Raw genomic sequence first — 16,728 nt, forward strand, 5'->3', positions numbered from 1 at the left:
GTCACTGAAAATCAAGGAAGGCAGGTATAGGGGACTCAGTGGTGGAGACGAGACAGGACAGGCAGGAGGTCAGTGAAGCTGAGAGCTCTCAGCCCAGACCACATGCTCAGATAAGCTCCCTGCCTCAACTGTGAAGCAAATGCTTAAAAAGTTGTCATCCTTTCCCGTCATGACTCGCTTCCTTGAGGGTGTTATTAAAACACACTCCATGGCCACTTGCTTGGGAAACTTGGTTCTCAAAGCCAAGTGAACTGAAGATCAAGTAAGGAGGTCTAGGGAGCCTGGTGGCCCAGTCCATTAAGTGTCTGCTTTCACTCAGGTCATGTTCCCGGGGCCCTGGGGTCGAGCCCCACACTGGGCTCCCTGCTCATGGAGGAGCCTGCCGCTCCCCTGCTTGTGCTGTCAAATAAATAAATAAAATCTTAAAAAAAAAAAGTGAGGAGGCCTGGCAGTAGACAAAAAGGGGAACATTTGAGTGGGTGGCTTTTTTAGTGATTTTTATCGAGCTAAGCATCGATTCACATGGAAGTTCTAAGATCATCACCGGCAGTATGTGGATGTTGATACGATCCACGAATCTGTTCAGACTTTCCCAGTTTCCTTGTACTTGCATGTGTGAGTGTGTGTGAGTCTGATACAGCTTTATCACCCATGCCGGTTCACGCATCCATCACCTTGGCCAAAGGGCTGAACTGTGCAGCACCATGAAGATCCCTCCTCCTACCTCTACCCCATCCCGAACCCCTGGCAACCACTTTTCTATCCTCTGTTTACATAATGTTTTCATTTCAAAAATGTAACATAAATGGTTTCATATGTTAGGTAACCTTTGGAGACTGGTTGGTTTTTTGCCTTTTTTTTAAATTTTTTTTATTTCACGTAATTCTTGGAGATGCAACCAGGTTGTGTGTGCCAATAGTCCATTCCTTTTCCTTGCTGGACATGGATGTATCACACGCCACGGGGCTATACGAACTACTTTTTTTGGTTATTATAAATAAAGCTGCTGTGAATATTCATAAATAGGCTCTTGTGTGAACATGACTCTTAATTTCTCTGGAACAAACGCCCAAGAGTGCAATCGTCCATGTTCTCCTGTGGCTTTTCCACATCTCCCTCTTTTTCCTTCTTCTGCGTCTCCCAGGACAGGGGAGGCCAAAGCTCACAGCCCAGACTGCCGGGAACTGTAGCCAGAGCAGCAGCATCCTCCTTCCAGACTTCTCCTCCAACCCTGGAATCGCCATCCTGGCTAAAGTTGCAACTGCCTGGGCCTCGCTCATCCAGTTTAGAAACTTGCCTGACAGGCGCTGACATTAAGGGAAGGGGGAGAGGGCCTTAAGGAGGCAGCATTTGGCCTGAAGATAGGGAGAGCTGAGCAGAAGCCCGTCCAGGCCACTGCCTTGCCCTGGAGAAGCTACTTCCTCTCGTATCTTCCATTTTCTTGTCTTGAGAAGCACCTAGGTGGTGGCCACATTCTCTTTTAACCTCTCACATCATGCTTATGGCCAGTGGGAGAGGGAGAAGCCGAGCAGCCCACACGGGGATGAGCCCACGACCAGGGCCATATTAATGGATTTCTGACCAGCAGTGAAGGCTCATCCTCCTTCCTGGCTCCTCACCAGCCTGTCATAGCACCTGCTCCGTGCACAGCTGTGTGTCAGACTCCGAAGATAAAAAGACATGTCAGCCAGACTCTGGCTCTCAGGAGCTCAAAGCCAAACAAGAAATCCTCAGCAAACTTCATGTGCTGGGTATGGTCCTGTAAAAACAATAGCAAAGCTCTCTACCCTGTGTGGGCAATGATTAAACAGCGTTGTGCATTTGATGTGACACTCTGTTGCTGTAATAGAGCCCAGGGTGAGATAAGATTAAAATAAGTGCCACAAAGGAGAACAGAAGAATCTTTCATCTCCAGAAAGCAATGAAGACAGACCCCAGATATGAGAGAGGTCTGGCTCTAAGTGGCGCAATCAAATTATATAAGGCTGTAATGAGCTTGAACAATTGGATTTCCATACGTGGCTCTCAACGCCGGTCCTCAGCCGAGGCAGTAACAGTCCTGTCCCTGAATGAGGAGCCATGAGCCTGAAGGCAGACGTGTGGCGGGCGGAGGGGGTCGCTGTCCCGGGCCAGATGGAGGTTCCAGGCAGAGGGAGGGGAGGACGGACAGGGCTGGTCCACGGTCTTTCCCTGCTGGATGCTCGCTCCGTTCTCAGCAGCCAGAGAAGGCTCGTCCTCGGGTCTACATGCAGACGGAGCTGCCGACCCCACGCCCCGGCCTCCTGCGGGTATTCGGAGGCCAGGAAAGGCAGTGGCGCTGTCCCGGCGGGGACCCTCCGTGCCTGGATCTGACTCCCCGGCCCCCTTTCAGCACCCAAACCAGCCCAGCAGGCCGCTTGGAAGGGCCCTTTCCATGCCGGGGACAAGCAGGCAAGAGATGGGAACCGCCACACTTTGCCAAGGACTCTCGTCCTGCTCATGGTCCGTGCCGAAGTCACGGGGACCTTCACGGACACAGCAGGAGGGACTCTGTGCCCCAGGATGGGTGGGCTCTTCTGCTCCCAGCGGCGAGGACCTCAGGCTGCCTCTGGGTCTGCAGGACTCCAGATTCTGGCAGCATTTTTCTTTTAACCAGCAGAAACCCTCTGCCCATCCATCCCCGTCTCCTGCACAGACCCTTCCCTCCTGGACCTCCCTCGGTGGTTGTGCTGCCGTCACCGTGACACCCACCCTGGCTGTTAGGCGGAGGAGAGCGGCCAGCACACTGTGTGCGGCCTCCCCTGCCTCTGCAAGCAAGACACTGCCCCGGCCCCGAGCTACCGTGTGGCCTTGCAGGGCGTCAGCTCAGGGCTTCCCAGGCTGGAGCCGGGAGGGCTCTCAGTCGTCCTTGTGAAAGCTGGAGGGGTATATGAGAATGCGTCCCACACTCCCCCCCCAACACACACACCTCCCCACCACCACCGTGTCACACATGCGTGTACCTGCTCTCATTCCATAGACACGCGTGATGAGCACATACATGCATTGGTCCATCCATGCTGGAATCCACCCCCCAAAGCAGACATGCAGTTGTAAATACATTTATTGATTTAAAAATTACAAGGCATTGGGGATACTTCCATGAACAAAGCTGAAACTCCCCCCATCAAGGAGTTTATGTGCTAGGGCACAGTGGCAAGGTGCCTGAAACCATTTACTCCCTTAGTGATAAGTATCAAGGGAAAAATGGAAAGAAGGGAAGAATTTAAGAAGTGTGGGATGCTTGGGGGGCTCAGGGGTTGGGCATCTGCCTTCAACTCATGTCGTGATCCCGGGTCCTGGGTTCAAGTTCCACATCGGGCTCCCTGCTCAGTGGGGAGTCTGCATCTCCCTCTGCAGCTCCCCATGCTTGTGCTTGCTGTCTTACGCGCTCTCTCTCTCTGTCAAATAAATCTTCTTTCTAAAAAAAGAATTTAAGAATATTGAAGGGCACAGATGCACATCCTTGCTTTTCTAATTAACTGATGTATGGGCGCCTGCTGGATACAGGACTGCACTGGGCCCTGGGGAGTGTCGGGAGAGCTGTGAACACATTTTCCTTTCTAGAGCTGGCGGTTTGGTTAGAGACAAGAAATTCCCTAGTGCAATAGTGAATAGGTAAAGGTCATGAAGCTTTGGGAGGAAAGAGGGCTTTAATGCGTGGTATTTCTGCTGCTGGGATGGCACCGAGGCTGGAGACATGAGTGGAAACCCCTGGGAACTCTGAGCAGGGCCAGGCTGCACCAGGTGGGTCCACAGAGGCCCAGACCCAGTCCCAGGGTCCGTAAACAGAGGCCCGTGGGGCTGGGAAGGAGCCTCCTTGTCCCCTTCACAGGCATCACCTGGGAATGCTGCTGCTCCGGGACTGCCTGCTGTCACCACTGGCTTTGCCAGACTTGCGTCTGGTCCCTCAGCCTCGCTCATGCTCTTTTCTCTGCCGATCACAGAAGGCCCGCCTTGCCAGGATCCGCGTGGCCAAGACAGGCAGCTCCAATGCCTATCTGCACAGCAAGCGCAACGGACTCCTCACGGAGGCACTGGAGCTGATGGTAGGCACCTGAGGGCCTGGCAGTGGGAATGGAGGGGGATAGGCTGCTCTCCTCTTTCTGGGGGCACCACCACCTCAGATGCCCAGTGTGAACCCAAAGAAAGACACGTGTCCAGACCTTCTCTGGGGGGCAGCCCTCCACGACCCTCCCATTGGATTGTCACCATCACACCTGACCCCACTGAAGACCCAGGGCTCCCAGCCCAAAAGCTGATGTGTTCTCCAGTGACCCTAAAACTGGGCTCACCATGAGTCCTCTGGTGCTCTCCTGCCTCCTGTGGAGAAGTGAAGGACATGGGGGAAGACAGGAAGAGCCACCAGCACTATCCCCAGCCTCTTCCTTTCCTACTAGGGCACCCCAGAGGAGGAGCACATGGGCAAGACCACTTCGCTCATTGAGAGCCAGCACCACCATCTGCTACACTGCCTGGAGAAAACCACTGTGAGTCCCAACCACTGCACCCCTTCTCACCCCTGACCCCCGCCTCCTCTCTGAGGGCCAGAGCCCACAGAGTGAGGACTCTGCACTCACATCCTCACCCTGGGCCCAGGCTGCAGAAGTCATTGTCTCCATCTCCAATACAAAAAGTAGGAAGGAGGTCTCAATCAGGCCTCGGGAGGAAGGCCCCACAGATGAGGTCACAGTCACCCGGGGAGGAGGCCAACACAGGAGATGGTGCCCCCTCCACAGGCCCTCGAGCCCATTTCGTAGTCACTACTGCAAGCTGAGGGCTCTGCCTCTCAGTTCTTCAGTCCAGTTGAGCCTTACTCCTCAAAACTTGGGCTGGACTTATCCTAGATTGCCGCAGAGCTTCTGGTCCTCTCCCTGGGGCTAGGCCAAGGCAACTTGTGGGTCCCTTTTGCTCCCTACATCACTCCTTAGACAGAAGGCAGTGAGTGAAGGAGGGGGTGCCTGTATTTCTATAACCAGGGATCTGATCAACTCCAGTCTCTCTCACTCACCCTAGGGCCCAAGGGAGCCCAGATTCTGCAAGATATATTATTAAGATCGAGCCATGGTTTAGGATGCTGTAGCTGGAATGTGGCATGTTGCCTGTGCCCCCACAAAGAGACAGAAAGGAAGGGCAGTGGGGCCAACTCTGGACCCTTGGCAAAAAAGCTTGAGAGATAGTAGGGAAGAGGAGAGAGACATCAGGTGGACAACCCAAGAGAGACAAAGTGCAGTTCCTTGTTCCTTTCTAGGCCTGCCCTCCCCAAAGAGCCCACAGTCAAGGCTCAGCACCCATTCTACTGAATGTCCCATATTTTGGGACAGGGGGGGATAGATGGCAGATGATTCTTTATATGAGCCAAATGTGGACACTATATGGCGGTTGGACCCAAAGAGGGCTTCCAAAATGGGAAGGTACTCAAAACCCTCGTTGCCAAGATTTGTCAAATCTGTCTCACTGTCAAGAACTGTACATGTGCATCTAGAACTTCTCTCCAAGACCCAGAGCTTGCCAACGGGATAGGCCTGGACCCAACTGCCCTTCCCAACTTGCATGTGCTGGGTGCAATGTGTCAACTGAAAGGATCTGGGTAAAAATGTGTGGATTTGAAGGTCTGGAACATTGGCCTTGAAGAGCTGAGATGTTGGGGATGGAGGGATGGAATGCTGGCACTGACAGGGAGGAATGCTGAACTGAGGGAGTGAATGTTGGACCGTGGGGCCAGGGAGCTGGGATTCAAGAGATGGAATGCCGGGTTTCAGGGAAGGGTTGATGGCAGAGAAGGAGAATGTTGGGATGGAAGGAGTGAATGTGGGGTCTCAACAGGGTCCTGTTGGAGCAAGGGGTGGAATGTCGGGACAAAGGAGGGAGAATGCGGAGAGCAAGGGGTAGAATGTGGGACTCTAGGTGGAATGCTGGGCTGGGGGGACTGAATGTCAGAATGGAGCTTGGGAATGCTGGAATGTACAATCAATGGTGTTTTTATCTTCTGTTGGCATGTTGTCCTGTAGGGGTTGTCCTATCTTGTGGATGATCCCCTGTTATCTGTACGAACCTCCACCATCAAGGTATAACTTTTTAAAAATTCAATTGATGTTTTCCTCTCTGATTCTCCTGAGTCTGTGGATTCTCCTCTTTTCACCCCCGGGTCTGGTTCTCTGCATGTGCTGTCAGTTCTTCTGGGGCTTTTCCTACCTCTCCTGCTGCACCCAGTAGCAGCTCAGGCTTTGGGGGCTCTGTGCTAAACTACCCAACTGCTTCTCCCAAGGGCTTGGAGAGGGCGGCGGAACAAGGTGCCCACCTTGGTGCCCCGTGAGTGTCCATGTGCCACTTCCTCAGCCCCGCGGGGACGCCTGGTACTGGCTGCCAGGGCTGGTCGGTCTCTCTCTCTCTCTCTCTCTCTCTCTCTCCCTCCCCCCTCTATTTTCATGCTACTTCTCTCTGGACTTTCTTTTCACACTGGTGGCCTCAGCCAGACCATTAATGCCATAGGTTTTTAGTCACCTTGACCAAACAGCCATCTTTCCATTATTCTGGGTTCAGTACCAGGAGACCTCCGCATTCCTTCCTATGTGTACATCTGACTCGGGGACTCCTGTGCCTCTGGATATATTAAGGATCCATATCCTGTGGTCAGGTGGGAGAAAACAAACCTCAATGATCATAACCCTACAGTCTGACCCCAGCCTTCAAGCGCAGGGCTCTTTCACTTCTGTGAATAATCCAGTGCCTTTCAAAGCTTATATTTCACACTTCCCCAAGATTCATAAGGATCTCACCCCTTAAGTCCAACGTAGCACTGAAGACATAGAGTACCCTCGCCCCCAAGTCAGCCCCTCCTTACGCTGCCACCTCCCACCTCCGGGAGATCCTGTGCAAAGTCAGTCGAGTGGGCTTCTAGTTCTGAGGAAGCAGCCCTTAAATGCCTCCAGGCCCTCTGTATCAGCTCAAAGCCACAGCAGGAGCGTATATCCCATCAGGATTTAATGGCTACAGTCCCCACCATTCAACCCGATGGCCAGGGCTGCCGATAGGAATCTTTTTCTTTCCGCATTTGATGCCCGTGGGACATCGCCCCTCCCGTATGCTTATCTGTGCTCCAGGCAGCTGGGTGTCCTCCTCCCAAGGCCCAGACAGACAGGCAGCCACACAGAGCACGGGGGCTCATCCCCCTCCTTGCCATACCCTTTTCCTACCCCTTCTCCTTCTGCTTCCCACAGAACCACGAGTTCATAGATGAGCAGATGTTTGAGCAGAACTGCATGGAGAGCTCGATGCAGAACTACCCATCCACAAGAAGTCCTTCGCTGTCCAGTCACCCGGGCCTCACGACCACCTGCTGCTCCCGTCGTAGCAAGAAGACCACACACCTGCCCAACTCCAACCTGCCAGCCACTCGCCTGCGCAGCATGCAAGAGCTCAGCACCATCCACATCCAGGGCAGTGAGCAGCCCTCCCTCACGACCAGGTGGGTGGCTTCTATCCCCATCGTTCCCCAAGGCTTGAGTCGTGCCAGTCCCAGAAGGGAACAGCCTCAGCCTTGGGAGAACTGCTAGCCCTCCCTCCCCACTCATGTGAGGCATGAGCCTCCTCCACCTTCCTTCCCATCCTTGCAAGTTAACCCAGAGGCCCTTCTTATGCTTGGGAGGATGCTGAAGCGGGTTTAGGCCCAAGGTAGGGTTAGAGACCAGAAACAGTAACTGGAAAAAAAAGAAAAAAAAATGAAACAAAGAAAACCTGTCCCGGTGCATAGAATGGATGTTTTCTCAGGGAAACAGTTTTCACAGTTGTGTTAGACATGACTTATCCCAGGCTGATCTTGGACCACAGACTGACCTTTTTCCTCCTTTCTCCACTTATACTTAGGCCACTTCCCACGACCTCCAATGAGTCGCAAGGAATTCAGGGAAAACAAAAGTCAAATGCCACAAATGATAGGTAAACAGTCTATGAGCAAGGTAAAAACGGATACTCTGAATTCCAAAGCTCCGTGTAACTTGCCTTTGCAATTGTTAGAATTACTAATTAGAAGGGAGAGCTCCGGGATGACTAGCAAAAGCAGAGCCAGAGGGCCGCAGGAGCTCGCCCTGGTTGCCATGAGCTAGACCTGCGGAGGTCGAGGGTGCGCTGGGACAATGGCAGGAAGAACCGTCACCAACTCACTCTTTTTTTATCCCAGTCGCTCCAGCCTTAATTTGAAAGCAGACGACGGACTGAGACCAAACTGCAAAACATCCCAGATCACTACAGCCATCATCAGCATCCCCACCCCCCCAGCTCTAACCCCAGAGGGGGAAAGTCGGCCAGCCCCCGCCAGCCCCGGCCCCAACACGAACATTCCTTCCATAGCCAGCAATGTTGTCAAGGTCTCTGCCTTGTAAACCATTGGACAGAGGGCCAGTGCAGGGAGTGAGGGTGAAGGGGGCTGGCCTGCAGGTGGGCAGCCACCGGCACCACTCCCCCACCTTCCCCACTCTCTCTGCCTGCCCTGTCACACCCCTAGCACTGACAACTTGTGCCTGGAAGGAAAAAGGAGGTGGCAAAGGGGCACCTGAGGTTCACCGCTGCTGGCGGGGACATGGACAACGGCCGGGCCCTGTGATCCTGCACCTCGCTGGGGCCAGAGGAAGGGAGGGTAGTAAGGGACGGGGTGGCAGTGGGTGATATGGAGGCAGCGTGCCAGGGCAGGGCCTGGAAGGGGGAGTTGCCTCAGACCCAAGAACAGCTGTTTTTGGAGACCCTGGTGAGGAAAATACAAGATCAAGGGCAGCACAGGGGCCGAGTTGTCACATGCAAAACAGGAAGAAAATATAACACTGTGTATTTAAGCACCTTTTTCAAGGCTCTTAATGGATAATATTTATTCATGGGAAAAGGTGGAAAACAAAACACCAACGGATTTTTGTGAAATATTTTTCTCCATGGACCCAATACCTTTGAACCAAAACAATGCATTTTGTGAAGGTTTTTTTTTTCTCCTTTTATAGAAGAAGCTTTTAAGCTAAGAAGTCAGTTATTGCTGAGTTCTCTCTCCATCCCCCAGGTGGGTGAGGTCACGTGAGCCTGGGCCCCCACTGCCCAGCTGACCTGCACAGAGCTGCCATCTGACCACATGGCAACACTTCCCTCCATCTGTCCTTTGTCTCTGTACCTCTCTGCTTCGCCCCCTGGCTGTTTTTCTCTGTGTCCTGCCATCCGTCTTCACATGGACCCCAGTGATCCTGAGACAAGTTAGTAGAGCCTCCTCCAGTTCCAGGCACCTGCAGGCTCGTGCCTGGGAGTTATATCTGTGTGAACACAGCTGTGGAGAGGAAAGAATAAAGTTTAGGGATGAGGGAAGTCCACTATGCCGAGCAGAGCGCTTCCCTTGTGGTTGGAACCAGTGGTGTTTGCAGTTTCCGTTTCTGGGGGGGAAAGGGAAGGACTAGATTTTTCACACTGGGATCTTGACACGGGAGAGGGGCCAATCCCTAGGAGGCACGGTTGGGTCTGTGTGTGCCAGTGAGGAGAGAGCGGAAGGACCGGGCTCATGGCTGCAGTTGGCCCTGGAGCACCTTGCTATGTACCCTTCTTTCGGGACTCACCACAAAACCCACCCAGAACTCTGCCAAGAGGCCCCATAAGCAGCTTCCTGCAGAAAGGGTAAGCTTCTGGCTCACCTTGCGACAGAGGTAACGCCCATCCAGAGGCTGCAGAAGATTCGGCTGTGTGCTTCGTGAAGGACGCTCCACAGCGTGAAAGCAAGTAAGCCATTCTAGATGATTCTTACCTGATCTGAAAAGTGTTTGAGGTCTGAAGAGTCTTCAGGCCCAGTGCCCTGAAGGTTCCTGGAGTGGAGAATGAAGCCTGATCACCTCCATGCAAGGGAGGGAGTGGAATGTTCCTTCTGGAGAAGCTCGGAGGCCTGAGGCTAGTGAGGAGCCCTTCCCACGCTCCGTGGCTGTCCGCCCAGCTTGGGCTCCGGGGCACGCAAGCCCCTTACCCGGAGGCCGGCAGTCTCACCGCAGGCGCCAACCGCCACCCACACGACTGCCTGGACGCGTCTCCCTAGTCAGGAGCCTGCGAATACCTTCGGTGGGCTTCCCTGTGAGCCCGGCCGTGTCGACCTGTGGACAGGGAAGGTCAGTGGTCCCGCGGGCATCTAACCAGAAGGCGTGCAGGTGGGCAGGTGGGCAGGTGGGCAGGTGGGCAGGTGGGCAGACGACTCGGCGCCTTTGCCTCTATATCGCGCTGTCCTCGCTGAGCACTCACTGCCTCCTTCCTCTGGGTCTGGCCTCAGGGACTCCCCCAACATGAGGATGGGTGGTCTGGTCCGTGAGCAGAGGAATATATGTGTACACAACCACACACACCCTCACACCCACTCACACACCACACACACCCTCACACACACACCACACACACACACTCACACCCTACACACTCACCACACACACACCACACATACCCTCACACACCCACACCCACTCACACCTACCCACACACTACACCCTCATACCCACTCACATCCCACACACCCACACCCTCACACACCACACACACACCCTCACACTCACTCACACCCTACACAGACACCACACACACATACACTCATACCCACACACCCTCTCACACACACACACACACACACACACACACACACCAAACAACAATCTAAAAACATACCCGAGAACAGGTACTTAAATCCTTCACTTCGTACACATGCCCCCTTAGGGAAGGCAAAAGACTGGGTGGGGCCCCTACAGACATGAGGCAAAGGACTAGAAACAGAACATTTCCTTTGAAAGAATGGTAATGGAATGAAGTTAGGAGTCTCAAAGTACCTAAGTTTGCATCATAAAAACTGAGGAAGGTGAGGGGTAAAGAGGGAAATAGGAACGTGGTCACATATACATACAAACTGCGGGTGTTTGAAGACAGACCATCACAGGGTTAGAATAATGACAGCATCCAACCCAGGATCCGTCCAATTGTGCACCAAGGGAACGTATTTATGCTTTCCACAAAAATTAATGAACAGATTTTTAAAATCATGTCCCAAATTTCTCATTTTTTGGCTCTAATGACCCGCTTTGTATTTCTTGAATTTCATTTCTAAATCCCACATTAAGCCAGTTCCTAAGACTTTAGGCTATCCCCTTCACCTCCATCCCCCCAATGTAGCCTTAGCCAAGGATAAGCGGCCCAGCCCACCTCTGGTCCAAGAGATGTCAACCCCGGAAAATGGTTCATCTACGCAACAGAGTACGGAACTTTTGTAAGTCAACAAAAAGGCCTAAGTGTGCTGAATCAGCTTAACAAATCTAACCTGTTGGCCAGTGACCAGGAAGAACCAGGATGTCAGAGTCTTCTAGAGGTAATGGCTTTCTGGGGCAATGACTCTTGAGCTTTCATAGTTTCTGAACCACTTGAGCATAACAGAAGATTCCCAAAAACATTTATCCCATTTGATACCACTCAGCACTAGAGAGCATTTAAAAAATAATCATTATAGGCTACATTCAAATGAATGGAAACTTAGAAAATATACTATGAAGAGTATATCAGAACTAGAAGGGATCAGGGAATATCTAATTGACTTTACAGTGTAGAAAGTTGAGGCCCAGGGAAATCAAGTGAGTTGCTCAAGGTCATGCAGTCGTTAATGTCCTCGCTGGGACCTAGCTAGGGACTGTTAGTCTAATGCTTTTTCCACTGCACTGGCTGCCTCTCAGTGCAATGATGCCTCAGAGAAGACCCATCAAAGAATACGGGCTGTAACTGGAGACATAGTCTTAGGTAAATGTCAATAGGACTTGGACACAGCCCCGGGGAACCATTTGACTGTGGTAACACAAACCATCCTTTTGAAACCATCATTCCCTGGGTAGAACTAGCTGTGGACTATCAAGTCTGTCCAAAAAAAAAGGTGAACCAGTGAACAGTTTTCATTCAGCCAAATGGTACCTCTTCCTCATGAAGAGAGAGCTAAAACACTTCCAAGCATACTTCTAGGATCCCTTTGATCCTTGCTACAACCTAGGATGGTAGGGGGTCAAGTGATTAAGTCCTTAATTCACAGGGAAAACAGGTGGCAAGAAGCTCAGTGACTTATCCAAGCTCACATGGCAAGTTAGCAGCAGAAGCATTATTGCAATCCAGGGTTTACACACCTTGTCCTGAGATGTTTCTCCTCCGAGTCACGTTGCACTACTCTGGGGCTGGCCTCTATTTTTAATACTTGGATTTCCAGGGTGGTGATTAGGGGGAGGAAGCATTCCATTCGGAACCACCATGAACCAGGACCTCCAGAAGCAGCCTCTGTACTATTTTGCCTTCATCCCCTATTCTCTTCATGTGTCGAGTTCAGGACAACCTGCACAGAAGCCAGTTTGAAAGACTGGATATTCTCAATGACACTTGAACACATTAACCCACAATCACACAGGAGTTTCAGGTCAGCAAGTAGAAAAGTGAAACTAAGAGAAACAAAGAATTTGAATGGAAATTAAAGTGGACGGTTAATGCCGATCTCCGATTAACAAGTCACTCTGTGGATGTGCTGAGGAGCTTGCAAGTTACAATTTCTGCAGTTCAGGATCATGTCACTTATCAGAATATAGTAGGAAAGGTGTACACTGAAACACGTGCCTAGAGTTTTTCGTCATTTTCTTAACTTTGCAGAGGTAGTGGTTGAACTTGAGCTAAACTTAGATTCTGAGGTTATTGATGAAGTCTGGCGGTCCAGGCTCCCTCTCTACAATCATCAGGTAACTACAAGGCAGAAAGATCCCAATGCTGTTAATCTAAGACAATGTTAGTTTCCCTTCTAAACTAGTTGGCATGGTAACCATGACAAATGGGAACCTGAAAGACTTTCATTCTCCCTGATTTCCTTATGAAATCTCATCATTTGCAAAGCTTTAAAGTGACTGGATGAAGGAAAAGCATTTTTATGACCCATGACCCTTGGAGCCCAAATAGCATCATGAAAAGAAAGTGGCTATCAGGAAAAGAAAGAGTTTTAAAGGGGTTCTTTTTGAGTCTTGTTTTCTATTCAGAATGTTCTATGTTTTTCTCATCAAGTGTGGGAATGACATTTATCTTAGCAGGTTATTTAACTACACTGGATGATGTCACTCTGAACCAGTGTATGACACTGACCCAAGTCCTGGGGGGCTCCTTGGACCAATAGACTATTTTACAAACCTGGGAGGTGGGAGGGATGGTATATTTTTGATAACCAGACATTCCAATGTAATGTTTTCCTTAGAGGTCACCCCCCTCCGTTAATGTTATCGTGAAAAACATCAAGTGTGTTCTTTTCTATTTTCATATAATAAGTGGGCTTTGCTTACCAACATCTCAATGGCAAAGAAGAAATACTGTAAAAAAAAAAAAATACTGCAGGAATATAAACATGTGAAAACTTTCTATGGAAAAAAAAAAAAAACTCGAGTTTCCTGTCGTCTTCTTTTGAAAACTGTAGTGCATATGTTAAAACGTATTATCATTTACAGTACCGAGTCGTGTGCCACTGCTGTACCTGATGTATCCGATCTGGATTAAACAGACTACGTGCCACAAACCCACAAGTGATCACGAATGTTTATTTTCCTACCACTTCTGCTATCCACTAGAAAATAAGGGAGATGTCCACAGACAGGCTGTCCTATGGAAGAAAACCCACAGTGCTTCTGCAGGGTGCCTTGGGCTGGCCTCATGGCTCTCCCCCAGCCTGGAGCACTGTTCTCACCGGCTTGTGTGCTTTAGTCAGGGATCTCAGTTGGCAAGTACTGGCTTGCTTTTGTCAACAGCCCTGTTTTGAGCCTCAGCCCTGTGTTGCTGAAAGGAGAGCTACAGTTACGTTATCAGTCCAGGTTCTGCTGAGAATTCCTTTATCTCAACTGGGGTCTTAAACTAAAAAGAAAAAACGGCTGTGTGGAGTACAGCTGGGAGCTCTGGAATTAGATGATGGAGGCTCACATTTAGGTTCCGTTGCTTACTTGCATGACTTCTCATCAGGTATTTTTCTCTCACCTTTGGTGTATTTCCCCTTAAGAATGGGGGTACTGGATTAGGTAGGTGTCTTGACGATTGGCTCTAACCTTAGTAATGCTGATTTAGGTAGCGTAACAGGCATTTTCGTATTCCACCATAATGTGAACAACACACAACCCCAACAACAACGAGAAGCCTTTTAATCTCCCCAAACCACAACCTAATCAATGGAGACCATAATAGAAGGGGAACACCAAGGCTAGCTCAGAGGCCTATGAAATTCAGATGCTCAAATCTTTATCACCCACTAGGTGTCACTAGGGATCCGTAGCTCACAGAATCGAGAGCCCAGGAACTGGAAACCAGGTGTGCACTGAGCAATGCATGTCAAATAGTGTAATTCCTGCTCAATTATCTTTAGTATTTGAGGGTTTAGTATAAACCCTCGTTTTTAAAAGGTATGGCTGCAATACTTAAACTACTTTAGAAAATGTTACTAAATTACCCCCAAATAATTTTCCTAAGTCAGAATTATCCACAGCAGCAGGTTTTTTTTTTCTCTTGTGTGTGTGTGTGTGTGTGTGTGTGTGTGTGTGTGTGTAATAACCCATTTATTTTTTCCGTATTTTTTTTTTGGAGTTCAATTTCCAAAAATATAGCATATCACCCAGTGCTCATCCCGACAAGTGCCCCCCTCAGTGCCCGTCACCCAGTCACACCAACCCCCCCGCCCACCTCCCTTTCCACTACCCCTTGTTCCTTTCCCAGAGTTAGGAGTCTCTCATGATCTGTCACCCTCACTGATATTTCCCACTCATTTTTTCTTTCTCTTTTATTCCCTTTCACTATATTTTATATTCCCCAAATGAATGAGACCATATAATGTGTGTCCTTCTCCGATTGACTCATTTCACTCAGCATAATACCCTCCAGTTCCACCCACGTTGAAGCAAATGGTGGGTACTTGTCGTTTCTAATGGCTGAGGAATATTCCATTGGATACATAAACCACATCTTCTTTATCCACTCATCTTTCAGTGGACACCAAGGCTCCTTCCACAGTTGGGCTATTGTGGACATTGAGCAGCAGGTTTCCTAAAGATTTCTCTACATGTTAATACTGCTAGCCTGATTTAAGTTACAGCTTAACTTGAATAGTTGTAGTCAGCATATTAGTTAGTACTCTGGAATTCAGACATTAAACCAATTCACACTAGCCTTTATCCAAATCACCTGAATTTATAAAGGCTCTATGTATTCATGAAATGATTATTCTTCTAACTAGTTAGTATTTTCTCTTATTAGTCATGTATTAATTAAATCTTAGAAACTGAAAGGAAGCCTAAAAATCTTCTAGTCTTAACTCCCTCATTTAACTGAGAAAACTGGACCCTAAAAGGTCATATGACAGGTGCAAGATGAAGGAGGCAACAGTCTCCACTAGGACGAATGCTCTTTTGCACTACACCACAAAGCATTCAAAACAAGTGAAATTTACGTAAAACCTGTGGTTTCTAACAGGCTGTGGAGACACGCAGGCACCTTGACTGCCAATTCTAAAGTCTTCCATGTAATCATGCACAAACAGCAGCAGGTTCCTTCCACAGCCACCACTAACACAGCATCCTTTGGGAAGGGAATGGCTGAAATTTTCCAAGTGAATGCTTATGGAAAATGAAGCAATCATTATTTTCCTGTGTTATGAGCATTCTCACCTCCAGCTTATTTTTCTATTAAAAAAAAAAAAGCAAAACAAGACAAACCTCAGAGAATCCGATTAATTTCAAGACTAATGGGCAACCTCATCTCTAATTAAGATGCAACAGTATCCTAATTAAAATCCCCTAGCAATGACAGACTGTGAACTTGGCTGTACTGTGGGGGAAAGGGTAGAAGAAAAGAGGTAAGTTCAGTTAGTTAGCAATGACAGGATCTTATCAAAATGTGTAATTAAAGTCTCTACCTCTTAATGACATGCTGGACCTAATTATGGATTTTCTATTTACAGTGTTAATTTATTCTAACTTGGCAATACATGCACAGCATAGACACATGTAAGCAAAGCCTACCAATGCCCAACCCAGATGACGAATCCAAATTGGGTTCATGGTGGTGGCATGTGTTGGATAGTAAATGACAATGGCTGTGCACGTTTGCTTACAGCCCTGGGAGAATTGTTTGTACTTCTCTACCTAGATAAGTACGCACACAGGAAAGAAGAGCTTTCCTTTTTATTTATTTTAAGATTTTACTTATTTCATGAGACACACAGAGAGAAAGAGAGGCAGAGGGAGAAGCAGGCTCCACGCAGAGGGAGCCCACCGTGGGATGAGATCCCGGGTCTCCAGGATCAGGCCTTGGGCTGAAGGCGACACTAAACCGCTAAGCCACCCAGGCTGCCAAGAGCTTTTCTTTTAAAAAGTAAATACATTTCTATGAGGGGATTCTCTCACTACAAATCCAGTTCACAAAAAGGTTTGGGTACCCAATGCATACTCCTGAAAGGATTGCCACAGAAAAGCAACGAATAATGTGTATAGTTGTCCCCCCTTATCCACAGAGAGTATGTTCTAAGATGCCCCGTGGATGCTGGAAACTGCGGATGGTACCAAACTCTGTATGTACTGTTTCTCTCCTATACATGCACAGTAAGGGAGTAGCAATAATACAACATACTAGAAGTTATGTTAGCTAAATGTGGTCTTTCAAAATCTTATTGTACTGCACTCA

General features: G+C 49.4%; 1 protein-coding gene across 4 annotated transcripts in view; it reads left to right on the forward strand.

The window, feature by feature from the left end:
- The window catches only part of KCND3 (potassium voltage-gated channel subfamily D member 3), a 201,313-nt gene extending 187,721 nt beyond the window's left edge, over positions 1 to 13,592 (forward strand). The window contains exons 4-9 of one of the 4 annotated variants that reach the window (XM_025452891.3): positions 3,966 to 4,067; positions 4,419 to 4,508; positions 6,030 to 6,086; positions 7,239 to 7,486; positions 7,885 to 7,956; positions 8,198 to 13,592. In XM_025452891.3, coding sequence (XP_025308676.1) covers positions 3,966 to 4,067; positions 4,419 to 4,508; positions 6,030 to 6,086; positions 7,239 to 7,486; positions 7,885 to 7,956; positions 8,198 to 8,399 — 771 coding nt within the window. In that variant the 3' untranslated portion in view covers positions 8,400 to 13,592. The remainder of the gene's footprint in view (positions 1 to 3,965; positions 4,068 to 4,418; positions 4,509 to 6,029; positions 6,087 to 7,238; positions 7,487 to 7,884; positions 7,957 to 8,197) is intronic. The other 3 variants (XM_025452892.3, XM_025452894.3, XM_025452895.3) reach the window with 3 other exon arrangements.
- Positions 13,593 to 16,728: the final 3,136 nt, after the last annotated feature.

The sequence above is a fragment of the Canis lupus genome, chromosome 17, assembly GCF_003254725.2.
Source record: "Canis lupus dingo isolate Sandy chromosome 17, ASM325472v2, whole genome shotgun sequence".
Lineage (NCBI taxonomy): Eukaryota > Metazoa > Chordata > Mammalia > Carnivora > Canidae > Canis > Canis lupus.